Source organism: Castanea sativa, chromosome 6 (genome assembly GCF_040712315.1).
Source record: "Castanea sativa cultivar Marrone di Chiusa Pesio chromosome 6, ASM4071231v1".
NCBI classification, from domain to species: domain Eukaryota; kingdom Viridiplantae; phylum Streptophyta; class Magnoliopsida; order Fagales; family Fagaceae; genus Castanea; species Castanea sativa.
In genome coordinates, this window is record NC_134018.1 from 36,803,542 (window position 1) to 36,820,506 (window position 16,965).

The 16,965-nt window shown below is 34.9% G+C and overlaps 1 protein-coding gene and 1 pseudogene across 3 annotated transcripts; one reads left to right on the plus strand and one right to left on the minus strand.

The window, feature by feature from the left end:
- Window positions 1–5,517: 5,517 nt before the first annotated feature.
- On the plus strand, window positions 5,518–8,822 carry LOC142641131 (DUF21 domain-containing protein At2g14520-like; annotated as a pseudogene).
- Window positions 8,823–11,405: 2,583 nt separating this feature from the next.
- Window positions 11,406–16,965, minus strand: LOC142641129 (putative pentatricopeptide repeat-containing protein At5g65820). 3 transcript variants are annotated; one of them, XM_075815521.1, is made up of 4 exons: window positions 14,651–16,964; window positions 13,853–13,936; window positions 13,706–13,741; window positions 11,406–11,675 (listed from the first exon to the last, which is right to left on the minus strand). In XM_075815521.1, the coding sequence occupies exon 1, from the start codon at window positions 16,736–16,738 to the stop codon at window positions 14,735–14,737; it is 2,004 nt and encodes a 667-aa protein (XP_075671636.1). In that variant the 5' UTR covers window positions 16,739–16,964; the 3' UTR covers window positions 11,406–11,675; window positions 13,706–13,741; window positions 13,853–13,936; window positions 14,651–14,734. The 3 variants fall into 3 exon arrangements, with proteins under 3 accessions (XP_075671636.1, XP_075671638.1, XP_075671637.1); XM_075815522.1 differs by lacking the exon at window positions 11,406–11,675 and adding an exon at window positions 11,682–12,848; XM_075815523.1 differs by lacking the exon at window positions 13,853–13,936 and having other exon boundaries at window positions 14,651–16,965.

Below are 16,965 nucleotides of genomic sequence, written 5' to 3' on the forward strand. Positions count from 1 at the left end.
AATATAAAAAAATACTTTTGCACATCCTGATTTAAATTTTATGTACCCTTATTACAAGTATTTTTTACTTTAAAATAAGAGTAAGTGTTTGTGAATTGTAAGTATCATTTTTTATTATATGTATATGAGTGTGTTTAATATTAATTATGTGCATTACCTTTTTTTTTTTATAATGTCATTTGTGTGAATGATGATGTGTACATGGATATTTGTGTGTATAATATAAATATAATATAACTTTATATAATTTAATAATTAGGAAATAGAGAGGATTTGTTACATGAGTGTCTATAGTTATCATGTTATAATAACTTTTTGTCATAAAGTTAGAAAAATTGAAGAAAAAAATTGCAAAGTTGGTGATTATTCAAGTATTTGATTGGTTAAATAAACACGTAGTGAATTATTTTATGTATGAATGAGTGTGGTTATGTGCGTCAATAATTAATATAGAGCCAATGAGGTGAGTTTAGTCATTTAGTTTAAAATATTTTTATAAAAACAATGACAAATATATAATATTTACTACATAAATATAAAAATTTAGACAAACTTAACAAAATAAAATGGTCATAACTACCTATATTGGCAATAAATTCTCATAATGAACGATTGTATAACAATTCAAAATTTGAAAACTTGTAGAGGAAAATTGTAAAAATTCATGTTTTTTTTTTCTATAACTTGATATATTCAAATTTTCTTGTTATTAATTTAGATATTTTAATGACCCCCTAAACAAAATTCATGGAGGGTAAATCATGGAGCCGCCACTGGGATTACCCTCTGTACAATCTTCCTGTTCAGCCTCAAAGTTTGGACTAGAACAAATATTGATGTATCATCCAACTAAGCACTATGAATGGAAAAACCCTTACTTTTTGATCTTGTTTTCTCTTTTCTTTTTTTTTCTTTTTTTTAACGTTTTGGAAGGAGAGAGACATGAAAAAGAGCAAAAATACAATTTAGCCCTATTTTTTACAAAATTCTAACTTAGCTATAACCCCAAGCGGGTAAAGTGCTAAATTTCAAACCACGAGTAGGCAACTTAAATTTTGGTTTAATTATAGGTGGGTAAATTGTAATTAGCCCAATATATATAATGCTTATGTTTACAAGTTGAAAACTTCATCGATCGCCACGAATCAAATCCGAAAATCAAACAACCAAGGTGAAAATTTTAAAGTCTCTTGCCTTTGTGAGGCAAAGAGAGCTTCATTGAGCTAGCTTTGCCTACAACTGCCAGTAGGTATCGGGTTGTTTGAGTCGGGGCTGGACTACAAAAAGAAGAGCTATCTGGGTCCCTATTGAATAGAGATACGACGTCATTTGCTTCTTTCTCTTTCTTTTGCTGCTGATGCTTCGACGACAAATTGAAGAAGAAGAAGAATGCGAGTTTGGTTTGCACAGAGTGAGTGAGGTTAGAGACCTCAAACTCAGGCTCAAGGTCACTGGGGGTTCCTTCCTGAGGTTCTGATCATTTATTTGAACACTCACACTCACTCTCCACAATTTCTTCTTTCTTCTATAGTGTGTGGATGTGGTTTCAAAATTTGGATCCGAACCCAATAATTTGCCCGAACCCAAACAAGAAACAAGGTATTCATGGATTATAGTGGATAATAATTAAAAATTTAGGCTATATTTGGTTTGCCCTATTCTCATCACCCATCACTTTCTTTTCTATGGCTCACATCATTTTAACTTGTTTGGCTTGATCCTCATTCTTAGTTTCCATCGCTCAAGACTCAAATTTTTTTTTTTTTTTTTTTTTGCTGAATACAATTTTTGTGTTTCTGGATCACAAAAATTTTGAGTTAGAGTGAGAGAAAATGAGAATACAATTTTTGTGTTTCCGGATCTCCAAAACTAAGTCCCACCACTGTTCATTCCAGCCTTTATTTCTTTTCCCTCATTTCTCTTAACCATCACTTGGACTTGTGTGTTTTTCTCAGCCTCCATTATTGTTGTTTCCGAAAAGGTGAGAATGCTCTCTGAAATCTCCATGATCCGGTGAGTGTGATCACTGATCTCCCTCTTCTTCTTCTTCTACAACTCTCAGCCATGCATGTCATTTCCCTTGGTGACAGCTCCTAGGTACTAGATTCTACTACAAAGAGAAGAGAGCCTCTACTGCAAGTTGTGAGTGTCCAAGCTCAGGTAGAACCAAGTCCATGCTTATCTTTTTGGGTCTCTGACTGTTGTAGTGGGTCAAGTTTTCTAACCTTTTTTTTTTTTTGTTATAATTTTTACTCTTTGGAATAGTTGTCTGTGATGTGGCTTTCATGGTAATCTTTGGTGAGAAGGCCTCAATGATTAATACTACTGTTGAAAACTAACCAAGTTCATTGATGTGTTTGACAATTTTTTACCCTGTGGGTTTGGGGATGTATTGGCTTCAATCATTCATCTAAGTTGTATTTCTTTGAATACCACTGAGAATTGGGAGCCAAACACAAAGATAAGAAGAGTTATGAGAAATTTTGAGTAGAGTTATGAGAATTGGCTAATGAGATTTGAGATTTAAGTGTTGATTGTTGAGATATGAGTGACTTCAAAACTATCTTTTTTTAGTAATGGTTTTTACTTGTTGAACCACCGATTTTGGCCTCTTTATTGGACCAATTTAGGGTCTAACTATCGGTTGAACTGGTCAGTTTTTAAAAGAATATTTTAGCTCAGTAAGTATTTTACCTAAATCTAATATGATATGTATGGAAAATTCTTAGGTAGTCCCGGAGCATAGAGAAATGGTACTCCTTCCTCTCACATTCATGGTAGGCCCCACCATGCATTTAATGAACAGGTCCCACCATGAATGTGAGAGGAGGGAGCACCATTCTCCATGCTCCGGGAGTACCTAAGAATTACTCGATCTGAATTCAGCTGGTTTGTACATGTATTCAATTCGCTCATGAAACCTTAATTATAAAATTTTAGACTTAAATATTTTTTGTTGCCCATTTCAAAATAAAAACACTAAAGATAATATAATTAAAAACACTAAAGATATTATTTCTCAACTTGACAACCCATTCTGAAATACTGAGTAGTTTATTGTCGAATTTACTATAAATATTGAGTGGTTTTTACATAAGTTCATTGTAGTTTTCATTCCTAATAATTTACTTTTTTATTTATCCCAACATGTTATATTTTATTCTTAAACTTGTAAATATTGTATAAGTTTGGATTTTTTTTTTTTTTATTTATGTACAACAATAATTTTGTCAACTTTCAACAAATAAACAAATAAAATTTCAGTAAAAAGCTAATTCAAAAGAACACTTATTTCATGTTTGATGTACATGCAACCTCTCTCTCTCTCTCTCTTTTTTTTTTTTATTACTTGTCAACATTACTTGAGTTTTTTTAGTTGAAAGAGTATTACAAAATACTAAAAGAGCAAGAATAGGGATGTTACAAGTTTACTACATAGATCTTGCAAAATAATATGTCATCAATCACAAAATTATAATTAAAACATGTCTTTATCATATGTTGAAATGACACCAATCACACTCATAGTTACATTACTTCGTAACAATTTATATTAAAATTTGTAAAGATTAAAACCCAATGCCACCTCATTTTATCTTAAGCAAAAACTAACAAAACAACTATACTATTTTCATTTTTCACATCATTTTCATCTTTCACTTAACAAAAAAAACATATTACAGACATGGTTTTTAGACTTGGATTGGACCGTATGGTCTGACCCAGTTAACCGTGAACCTCTCATAAATGCAGTTCTTTTAACCCTAAGAACCTATCTATGCTAAAAAAAAAAGTAGGGAACCGTGTAACTATATGGTACAACTGCATGTTTTTGAGAATTGTGACAGGTTTCAATGGTTCCCTACTTCCTTTTGAATCGATACCCCCAAAACTTCCACAAAAAAGGGACAAACATACCTGTACAGCTACAACAAAAACAAAACAAAAAAGTAATGGTAAGAAATTTAAAACTGAAAAGTCAAGAAGAAGCACTGGTAATCTATTGGTACTAGGTTGAAGATAGAGAGAAAAAGAATAACAAAGAGGAAGACAAAACAAAAAAATTATAAAAGTGAAGATAAAGACGAGAAGAAATTCAAAAGTAAGGAGGGTAGAATTGGAGGAGTCAAAAACTAGATTTCATGGATGAGAAAATATGAAATAAAGGGGAAATAAAGTGGTGTTATGAAACTGAAATGTCAAAATAGAGGCAAAGAAAGAAGTGGGGGTAGATGGGGATAATTAATGGAATGTCATGTTTCACTTCTTTTTTTCTTTTTTTTTTTCTTTTTTGGAGAAGGAGCAGTGTAATGCTTTTATTAAGAAATACCAGCTAAATCAACTTGGTATGAAGAAAGTACATCCGATGGAACGTATTCCATCCATATTACACAATTTGGATTATTAACCGCTAAGTGAGCCAAACTTTTTCATTGGTTGATAGACTTTTTTAAATATGTATATATTCAATGTGAGTTGCCTTTATTGTGCCATGTTGTTTGCACGCAATACAAGTTATATTTAACTTTTTTTTTTTTCCAAAAAGAAGTTGTATTTAACTATTTACACCAATTACCCGTTTAAGTATATAAACATTAGTAATTGGTATTAAAAAAAAATAAAAAATAAAAAGCAATTCAACATTTCATTTCATAAATTTAAATATAGTTATAAATGACTAAATAATTATATATTATATGAAAAATACATTTAATTGGATTATTTTAGTCAAATTTTCTATTTGTACTAATTTAATATATTAATTTATATTTTATATAATTATTAAATTAATTATAATATCATTATAGTTTCACCTCGATTCAATTTCTAAAATTTTGAACTTCCTCCTTTAGACGAACCGTCCAAGTTTGAAAATCATGACTACATGTACGTGACTAGTGGTTATTAAAGACAATATTGGTTATGTAGCTACCTCAAAGGTAGAAGCCGCTTGCATAGAATGATGTCCTCATCCAATCACATTTCCACTTGTCCGGATCATATTCTCCGCAATATGATTGAATTTATGGATCTACAAATTGGCTATTCTGGGCAATGCTTTTGGTGGAACACAAAAAGTGGATCGATAATTTGGATTCTCCTCTCTCGGTCTCAATCTCACTCTCATGCCTTCTAATTCAACGTCTGGGCCTACATATAATCTATTTTGACAGACACGTTACCTCAACACGTACTCCTCCTCCTTGACCTCTATGCCTTCATTTTAAGTTCAAGAGTCGAAGGAGCTCTCTCTTCAAACAGAAGCAAAAATAAAAGAAGGAAAAGTAAGTTCCAGACGTTTCAATCAAATTAAAGCGCCCAAAAGAAGAGTGGGTCGAATCTGATTTCATTCTGGTCTTGTGCAATAAGTAGAATATGTTTGGACAAACTTACACTATGCCATTATATATGGTTGTCTTTAAGAAGACAGTGTGTCTTCAAGGGTCTAAAACCAATTTATAAAGCTCAAAGAATAAGAAGAAGAAATTGAAGAGGAATTTATAAATAGGGAATTGAATGGCTGTAGAGTATAGCTGTTGTGAAACAGCGTTTATCATTCGGAAAATACTTATAACTTTGCTAGCATTGTTTGCTGGGCTCATGTCTGGGCACACGCTGGGGCTCATGTCGATGAGCCTGGTCGACCTTGAAGTTCTTGTCAAGTCTGTAACACCCAGTGATCGTAAACATGTTGGTAATTCATTCCATCAATCTCCCTCCCTCTTGTAATAATTCTGTGAGTCTGAGCATTAAAAGAAATTACATTTTACGTACGTTTTCTTCTAGTGCTACATGTATTTAGCCGAATATGTATGTATGAGTATGTGAGGATCACATGAGACATGGATACTTCATAGCAATACTTTCAAGTTTCAACTTCAAGTTACGAGGTATTGTTAGTTTCATCAGTTTTCTGTTTCTTGATCGAAAACTTGTTTGAGCATTGTGTTAAATTGTATTCACTTATACCTAGCACTACGTCATAAAACAGCGAAGATATTGCCAGTTGTGAGAACGCAGCATTTATTGCTTTGCACCCTGTTAATCTGCAATGCTGTTGCAATGGAGGTAAGTGCTATTAGAAACAATGTAAACAACATATATTGTAGACTCAAAAGCTAGAATCATAAATATTCTTGATGTCTTATTTTTTCAGACGCTTCCTATTTTACTGGATAGTTTGGTCTCAGCCTCGGATGCTATCGTTATTTCAGTAACTTTGGTACTTTTGTTTGGTGAGGTTAGTTTCTTATCTTGGGGTAAGTAATTAGTTACGTGGGGCAAGAAAATATGTGTGCAAAAATGCATGTCCCCGAACAACAAGTCGACCAAAGGATATGTAGAAGATTTGGTGAGTTGATATACACTTATCAATCATCATGCAAAATATCATTTTAATTTAACATTAATTGGGATATGAACTTTTTAGAGCAGATTTTACCCCAAGCTGTTTGCACTCGATATGGTTTGGCAATTGGTGCAGCAGTGGCTACAGTTGTCCAGATACTTGTTTGGATTTGTTTTCCTGTTGCTTATCCAATAAGCAAGGTGATATTCTTTGGTTTACTATAAATCCCTTTAATTTTCTTCAAGGTGCCAATATACTGTTAATTCAATACATATGTCGTTGTCTTCATGAATGATCCTTACTCTTGGTGGAATTTACCAACTATTAGATCGCTTTTTGGGGAAAGACCATGATGCACTTTATCGTCGAGCTGAACTGAAGACATTGGTTGATTTTCACAGTAATGAGATATTTTATTTTCACATGCATCAACATTAAAGGACCAATTACAAAAATCATTTACTACTTGTTTTATCAGTCTGTTCACTAAATGAATCAAAATTTCTCAATGCATTTTAATCTTTTTTTTTGGGGGGGGGGGGGGGGGGGGGGGGGGGGGGGGTTTCTCTTCTTTTAAACCACTGCAACTCTTTCTTTTCTGCCTATTGATTAAATGATTGTCTTCTTGTTAACTGGTATGCAGACTGGAAAAGGTGGAGAACTGACACGTGATGAAACAATGATCATTGCAGGAGCGCTTGAACTTACTAAGAAAACAGCAAGGGACGCAATGACTCCTATATCTGAAACTTTTGCAATTGACATCAATGCCAAACTTGACAGGTTTGATGAGTCTTTGTAAAGGAAGAGCTAAGTTACATTTATCAGTCTCCTCATGATGATTAAATGTCTTTCTCAATCTTGCGATTATATAGGGATTTGATGAAGCTAATTTTGGAGAAAGGGCATAGCAGAGTGCCAGTATATTATGAGCAACCGAGAAACATCATCGGACTTATATTGATTCATGGTTGTTGCTTTACTTGAACAGTTTATCACGAGAATAAAAGTAATTTGTTTTTGTTCTCTATGTGATATAATATAATAGCTAATGATTTGACAAATCTGTTAATTATCCTGTATCCTTGTCTCCACCTGCAATACTACATTTTTGAATTATCCTTTAATTTGGTTTTGATTCTGGAATCTGGATACCAAATATCTATACATGTGTAGTTTCACTAAAATCATCATTGTTTTCTCCATTTTTCTCATATTTTCCTTATTTAGGCAAAATTTTATGTACTGTTATCTAACAATATCTATGCAGTTGTTTATTCAGCAATTTATACACTGTTAGGTACTTGCCTCTTGTATTTACTTGATGCCTAAAAACAAAATAAGGAGCAATAAATTTCTCACTGTAGATGTCAAGTCTCAATCACTGTATATTTTTGAATTATAGGTGAAGAACTTATTAACTGTCCATCCAGCTGATGAAGTACCTGCAAAGAATGCCACTATTCGCAAGATTTTGAGGTATTTTGCCTTTAATGAAGAGTAAGATACTATATGTATAATCTATCACATGTATATGTACATATTCTATATCATATGTGTGATGCAGCAAAATGACTACTGTAATTCTTTTTGCTAACCGAAATGTAAGGTATATCAAACTACACAGCAGAGTGAAAAATCCAGCAAATCTTGATGGACTAACCTATTAAAATAAATAAATAAACAACAGTGGAGGATGAGGCTGATCTAGGTTGATGATCTTTTTTAAGTATTTAAATATCTTGTTAGGTTACCAAAAAAAAAATCTTGTTAGTCTTAAGAGTGATATAATATTCAAATATATCCCTTGTTCAGATTCTAAAATCTATGAAATTGATGTATAACGTACGTCGTATAGCCTACCAGGGTGTCAGAAAATATGCCTCTGTATGTCTTACTAAATGAGTTTCAAAATGGTCATAGCCATATGGCTGTTGTTGTTGGAGAGCACAGCAATCACACAGAGCAGCCATCAACTGAAAACCCAACTGATGGTAAGCACCAACTTCATGCAATGGTGTGCCATGTTTAAGCTGTCCATAGTTCATATTAATTTTTCCCACAGGGCTAATTTGCACTACTCATACAATAAATTTAGTAAGAGAAGTGAGGGTGGACATTCACGTTGAAAGGCATCCTCAAGAGAAAGTCTAAAGAGCAAGAGAGCACATAAAAAGTTGAAGTCTATCAATGAATAGAGGATTATCTAAGACCAAGAGCAAGAAGTGGTCAAAGGACTTCCACCCAGAAGTCCTGCATATCAATGATGAGCCACTTCCAAATTTCAGCAAAGAAGGGGAAGCTATTGGTGTCATGACATTGGAAGATGTCATTGAAGAGGTCTTACAAGTACGAGGAACTTTGTTTTATTTATTTCTTCTCTTCTCATACCCTCAAGAAATTAATACCCCTATCCATTTTGTTCTTTTAGGAGGAAATCTATGATGAGACAGATCATCGTGATGGGAATTAATAATTGAAAGCTTCTTTTTCTACAGAGACGTAGAGGCATATAACAAGCTTCTTTTACTACAGAGACACAAACAGGCATATAACAAGCTTCTTTTACTACAGAGACACAAACAGGCATACAACAAGCTTCTTTTACTAAGAGGCATATAGGCACACAACATTGTTCTAACTATAAGAAGATGATAAAGATTTGTACTATGACTCCATTAGACTTTTGAAATGAATGATACATATAATTGAAAGGAAAAAGCAAAAAATATCATGACCTTGGAGCAAAATCTGGATTTTTTTTTTTTTTAATAATTTCCTTTTTTATACTATTGAAGAACATAACAACTACATGCCAAAGCTTAATAAGTTACAAGCCCATATAGTATCTATATAATATCTAAAAGTTAAGGTGTAGTATTTATTGTTGCTATGCTCTTGTTGAGCCACAAGATCGTAGCATTTTGGTCCACTTTGGTCAATTTCGGTCCAGTTTGGTCTACTTTGGTCCTTTCAGACATTTTGGTCCATTTAGAGCCCGTTTAGGATGTAATGCAAGCTTCAATTTATTTGAGTTTTTAGCTTCTTTTTGTTACTTCGGAGATGCTTTGAGATGAGAGGTTTGTGTAGAACAAGTAGCTACATCATTGACAATTATATCACATTCTTAGCGTAATTTTGATAGATTCTCGACAAAATTACATTTTTCATATGTTATTAAAGTTCTTTTATTTTTCTTAATATTGGCGAAAATTCAAACCCTCTAACCTCAACCATAACCGCACCATCAATTGAAATCCCCAAACTTTGAATTCCACCCATTAGACTGACACTACGACTCCTCCCATTGGTCTTTTATTTCATATTTTCAATTTAGCCGATCTTTGATGTTTCTGTGTTTGGATTGCGAGAAAATAAACAAAAATAAAAGGGAATTAAATTTTCTATTTTGGTCTTTAGCAAATCTTCATTTTCTTTTATCTTTATTATTAGCTCATGATGTGGCATATTTATTTATTAAAATGATGAGGTATCATTTTTATATTATTTTATAAACCACATAAGTTTTAAGTGTGGAAGCAATGCACACCATTTGCCATGGAGACATTTTCAATTAGTGAGTTGATGATAGAAACTAAATTGATTGCAAGTTAAAAATAATTGGGACCGAATTAACTGCTGCCAAAATGTAGAACCAAATTGACTGTAACTCCAAAATGTATTGGCCAAAATGGTATTTTTGTCTTTAACTTAAGTGATGAATTTACTTATATTTGTTATCTCTTTAGGCCATTCAAGATGTATAGAAGATGAAGAGTTAATAAGGAATACTAAAAAATAAAAATAAAAATCTCATCACACATTACATTATTCACAAAATATCTCGTCATATATAATGACTGCATGCAAAATGTATTATGTTTCATTGAAAAAAAAAAGACTTGTAAAATTTAAAATATTTTCAAATAACAAATATAAATAGCTTGATTTAGAAAATCCAATATATTGTATCAACTATATTTTATTAGAAAATAATGACATCATTTTAAGAAGGGTTTGTGTCTAACACTTATAAGTCTCATCTACTATTTTCATTTGTCATTTGTCGCTTAATAAAATAACAAATCGTCTAAGACAAGTTTATATAACAATTGGAGGCTAATTTGGCTAAGATGCAAGGCTCTACAAAAACTACACTCACCACCACAAAAAAGCCATCTGCAGCTTCAAACCTCCTAGATGACAGATGTCCTCCAACACGGACGATGCTTGCCACGGCCAACATTCCCTATTTGCAACAAAACTTTTGATCTCTTTAGAAGGTACTAGAAGAATAATTCTTTAAATCCCTGCTCTCTTAGCTTGTAGCAGTGCCCACATAAAGCCAACAATAGTTATCTTCCTACTGCAAGGTTTGAAACTTATGAAGCCACCAAAAATTTAAGTTCATGTGGTTGACCTAGCAACAAAACCTGTACCACTCCACATCCTGCTTCACTTCCAGACACCCTTCGCTATGATTAGGATCTGCCAATCCATCAACCTCCTCTCAAATTTGGCTTTGCCTAGTCATGCTATTCAACAGGTTTTCTAAAATACTCTGAGGAGCACTTGAATGGAAGAGAGCTTGAATCATTGTTATGATTGCAGGCCTCACTACTCCCCAGTTTTTTTTTTGATAAGTAGATAAGGGGGCAGGGGGGGGGGGGTTTGTTCAAACCACATGCATAGAGCACTACAAAGAATGCTGTTACCACTAGGCTATCACGTGAACTCCCATTATCTTCAATAAAGGACCGTTGACAGTCTATCCAGTCCAGGAGCTTTGGTTGGGCCTGATTGAAAGACAACTGCTTTTATTTCTTCTTGTGAAACTAATCCTTCTTCTTGTGAAACTGGCCTGTCTAGCTCTGCTTTTCGATTTTCAGTGAATACTGGTAGATCGAGGCCTTCAGGCTGTTGCAAAATCTCACACTATTGCATGCTCTCCTATTGCCCATAAATTCCTTTGAAATGCTGCAATGCTCCATTTGGCTGGAACCATCATACCATTCTCCATCTTCTCCCTTCAATTGAGCAATTCTTTTGATCACTCTTCTTTTCCTTACCATAGCTTGAAAGTACTTGGTATTTCTGTCCACTGAACGACCCAATTACTTCTGACTTTCTAATCCCACAAAATCTCTTACTTTTGCATCAACTCCTCTAGTTGCTCCCTAATTTGTTGTTCACCACATACATTCTCTTTTTTTTTTCTTTTTTTCTTTTTTTCTTTTTTTTTTGAGAATGCATACATCCTCTTCATTGCATATGTTTGCTTGAATAGCTTGCAAATCATCTCTCTTCTGGGCAATGGCTTGTCAACCTGTCCAAAAACAGCCTTATTCAGTTATTCCACTCTGTTAATCTTTTTCTAACCTCCTTCAGTTTTCCCAATAATTGAAAAGCATAAGAACCTAGCCATTGTATGATCTGATCATGGTCCTATGCTTTTGGATATAACAGAGGTTTATCCCCCTTTCAGCCCAACGCCTTTTAGGTTTAAAATGATGTGGCTCACAAACCCTTATTGTCCAGAGATGGTAAAGAAGGCTTGGGGGTTTAATCTCTGTGTCCCAGACCAAGGCCTTTCAGGTTTGAAATAACGTGGCTCACACACCCTAATTTTCATTCTTTAACTGTACTTTTTTTTCTTCTAAATCATTCTTTAACTATACTTGCAGTTAATGGGAAATACATGATATAGTTTTTGGGGTACATAGGGCAAACATGGATACATCACACCTAATAATTAATGACAGCCATCGTTCACAAAGTTAACATCCCTATAGATTTTGAGCAAGATTGAGTGCTTGGGAAAATACATACAGCTCCTTTCTATGTTTTCGAATAGTAGATTGTGGTTATGCATTGGACAAAATTTCCCATATGCACAGGAAATATACAATAGACTGCATGCACAATTATATTGGTTCTTCTACTCTAAATCCCATACTTTAGTGGTGAAATGTGGCCTCCTTCCTATTTATAATTACTATTATTCATCATAAAGATATGGGAATAGCTACAACATCATACAACCGTACTCATCCCACAATGGCATACCAACAGTAAACAGAAATCTCCTGTCCGCAAGCACCAAATACAACCTAAATTATCATACCATCCAAATATGCTGTATAAATATCAAAATTGTTAAAAGTATCCTTTTTCTGATCAAATAAAAGCATAATTCAAATAGAACTTCAGTTGAAGCAGCATCCACCTTCCTTTAATGTGGAATGGCATCCAAATGGTGGGCACAGCACAAACAATAGGGTATTTTGGAATATTCTTTCATGAATCATTCTAATTAAATAATGAGTCATACAATATCCCTCTCGTGGGAGAATAATTAAGCATACACCATAGCCATCACTTTGAACAAGTAAACCCAGTAATGAATGCTGAATTGTTGGAGTTGGACATTCTTTTTTTCTTTTTTTCTTTTTTGATAACCAAAAAGGGTTGGAGGGAGCGACCAAAATGGCTTCTCTACCTGGGCATTACCATAGTAATTAAAAGTTGGACACAGTCACAAACACCTGGAATTGACATTAAAAGGCCATAATTACTTGGTTTCTGTTGTGTTATCTCCACCTACTCAATTTACAGAAAAGCTCTGCAATATGCGGGAAACGTTTTAAGAACTGACAACGACTACAGAAAAAGAAACAGAGTAATACCACCTTTTAATTTCTTATCAAAAGAATACCAATTTTTTTTTTTTTTTGAAGGCTAAGTATTCCACCTTTTAATTACTGGGAATAGCATAAATGCACGCCAATAGTAAGAAAGGAATAATATTCAAATATTCTGCTCCATTTGAGAATGAGAAAGCTATCTCTACCTCAGACGCTCAAGTGACAAGTGTAATTCTCTATTTTAAGCATAAATAAAGGAAGCAAAGCCAACTTATAGTGAGCTCTATTGAGTTTATCAACAACATCAAAAGTTCACAGGACTGAATAATTTTATCCCATCTCATAGACAGACTGTTTCTAAGACACACAAAAGTTAGCGTACAACCCAAACAATGAGAGTGAACAAATGGCCAAATCATTCTTTTTATCAAAATTTTGAAAGACTTGGTCGACTAAGAGGGGAGATCATATTGGAAGCTTAAGTTCCTTTATAAGCATATAAAGCAGGGGTTTGATTGTTATTTGATGGGATCCAATCCAAGCATAAGAATGGCTAGATTTATCAACCCCCAGGACAGGTACCCCAACCTACATCCACATAGTGCCATCTACTATGCAGAATGATCCAAATGCATAATATTATGGATCATGCAGTATGAGATAATAATATGGCCAAATATAACTATTAAAGAAAGAAAATGACAAAACGTACCAGATATTTATGAAAAGGAGATGCCAATTATGAAACCTGCAATATAGAACCCAACTAAATGAGGAGGGATTTAAGAAGATAGAATAGCCACCAATCTTGACACAGAATCAATTCTGAGGCACAAGAAATTAAGACATGCTTATTTACCTTCCTTGTGTAATAATAAGGACAAAAAAAAAAAAAAATCTAATGTAGGTTGTACACCATATGATATATTTCAGATGCCACTGCCTGCAAAAGTGCAAATAGCCACAACAAACACAAAGTAGATTAATAATATGCAAATAAATCATCAGTGTAACATGTTCACTAGTCACTAGACTAATTTAGCAGTAAATGATACTAGCAGCATAACACGGCAAAGCAAAATTTGTATGCTATGATAACTCTCAAGTCTAAACCACATCAAGCAATGAAAAATTTATCCAGAAACAGTATGTTTCAGGCTTCTTTTAGAAATTGACTCAAGTATGGGATACTATTTGCACCTCATGGTTGCATAAGCAACTGTCTGGCAAAATTGAGATAGCCTTAACTTATGTAATGCTCTTGGATCTCCCACTTTTCTCAAGCAGGAGGATATAAGAAGTTGTCTTTCAGTGGCAGTGTGAGTGTTTCAATCTAGATACTAGAGTGTCATAGTTTTTTGCCCGAAATCAAAACATCCCTTGTTCTTGAAGAGGGCTGGATTTCCTCTGTAACACATGAATTACATCTAGCCAATGTAATAAATAGCACAATATAACAAAAATGAAACAATTTGATGGAATATACGGGCAAGAAAGAATGCTACTGAAAATAAGCTGCTCTTTTCCATGTCCATTAGCAAAGCACCCATTGCAAAAGTTGCATCCCAAACACATCCAAACAAATACTTTCGTATAAAAAAAGAAAATGAAAAGAAATAGGTCCAGTCCTATAACCATTCATGACCAAGTGCATTACCTAAATACTGGCTGGCAACGTATCACCTGCGCACAATCTGCTAACTAATTGATTTACTTCATAGAAACCCTCTCATTCAAACTACTAAAGTTTAGCTCTATTACGCCCTCCACCCCACTGGCGTCGACAAGCCCTCCTTTTCCTCCCATCTTTTTTCTCCTTGACTTTTTCTTTCAAGTCCCTCTCTCCTCGCCGTTTATACATCTTGAAAGTTATCTGTCTATCTGCAGCCATCTTCCTAACCTTCTCTGTTATCTCAGCTGCAATCTCTCTGTTATAAAGTTTCCTTAAACCACGTATGAGTTTAGCAAAGGTATCTGCCTGTGGCATTATATCTGCATCCATCATTTCCAGACAGTATGAACAAGCCTCCTTCACATGCCCATTCCCAAAGAGCGCATGAATCCAAATTGTCCATGCAAACACATTAAGCTCGGGACCTTTACTAGTGATGCAACTCCATAAATCTTTAGCCATCTCAAGCTTCTCAGCTCTTAATAGAGAATTCAGGAACTCCTTCAAGGTACCATAATGACGAGCAGATAGAAGACCTCTCCCAACCATTTCTTTGAAGTGCTCACAAGCTTCAACCAGACAATTTTGCCCAATAAACCCATGAATCATTATGATAAAGGTATCTAGCCCTGGACTAAGTCCCCTTCCCTCCATTTCGTTCCAAAGCCGAACGCCTTCCTTAACCTCTCCCAACTTGCAAGCTAACCTAATCACTGTATTGTAAATACTAAGATCAGGAATGCAACCAATCTTCCGCATCTCCTCCATGAGTTCCATACACTCCTCTAGCTGTTCCTTCTTCTCATGAGCCAACATAATGTGCATATAAGTCGTCTGATTCGGAAGAAGTCCTTGCTGTATCATAGAATCCAAAAGCTCATAACCCTTATCAATCTTCCCCCACTTGCAAAAACCACTTATCAATGTAGTGTAGGTTACAACATCAGCTTCACAGCCATTTCTCTGCATCTCAACGAAAACCCGCATTGCCTCTTCCATTCTCTTCCTCCCACAAAGTGCCTGAATCAAAATAGTATACGAAGTTGCATTCGGCTCACAGCCCTTCCTCCTCATCTCCTTCAAAAGATCGAAGGCATCGGTCATCTTCCCTAATTGAGCATACCCACTAAGCAAATTGTTATAAACCACAATGTCGGGCTCAAACCCCGCCTCCCTCATCCGCACCAACACAAACTTGGCTTCTATAAGCTGCCCTTCTTTACACCAACCATACAACAACGATGTGAAATGCTTAAGCGTAGGTGTAAACTGAACCCTCATATCCTCAAATAACAATGCAGCTTCCTTAACACTACCATTCTTACACAAAGCATCTAACAAACACCCAAACACATACTCGTCAGGCTCACAACCATACTTTGGCATCTCATCCAATACTTGAATGGCTTTCTTAACCATTCTATCTGAGGCGAAGCGTCTCATCAGAACAACAAACACTTGTGGGGATATTAACTGGGGATTATCCCTCCTCATCTCTTCAATCAGTGCCCAAACAGCACCAAATTGCCTCATTTTCCCTAAAATCTTAATCATAGATTTGTAAACCTCATAACTATGCCTATAACCGGGTTGTTTGGAAGCCCAAATGAAAAAACTGTACCCCAAGTTCCCGGCATCGCCGCAGCGATCCAATACACGTTCGGTTAAACCAGAACGCATAATAACACCAGATTGTTGCAAAGCGAGTTCCAATTTGGGAACCCTTGAGTGGAATTTCTTTAAAACTCTGTATACCTTTTCGACATCACCAGCAAACTCGTCGTGGCTGTGATTGTAAAGGGTTTGATCATCATCTGGGGCAGTTTGAAGGCGAACTAGCCCAAACCCAGTTCTTGTATTGTCTGATAGAAGGTGGTTGTAGTTGTTGTTGCTGCTGCTCTGAGTCTGAGTCTGAGTCTGAGACTGAGAGGGATGGGTTTGGGGGATTTTGTCTGTATGGGATTCAACATTTGAAGTTGTGTGAAGGAGGAAATGAGTGTTTTGTATGTGTTTGTTGAACAAAGTGGTGTGTTTGTTGAACAAAGTCGTGGCTTTTGAAAACACTCTCTGCATTTCGAGGGTCTGTCTGAAACTACGCAACAGCTCCTCAACTACTTGGCTTCCGCTTATTCATTAGTCATTACCCAGAGAAGGAGATAAAACAAAATCTCTCGGAATGTCTATGGGGTCACTTTGGTGTTGTATTGTCAAATAGGATCGATTCTGCAATTGTCAATGTTGTTGGTATGACAAAGATGACTCCTATATAATTGAGGATTTGCTTTTGGCACCAATTATGA

Bases quoted from the DNA above. Each gene is read 5' to 3' on its own strand.
- LOC142641129 (XM_075815523.1), bottom strand. From the start codon at position 16,738: ATGCAGAGAGTGTTTTCAAAAGCCACGACTTTGTTCAACAAACACACC.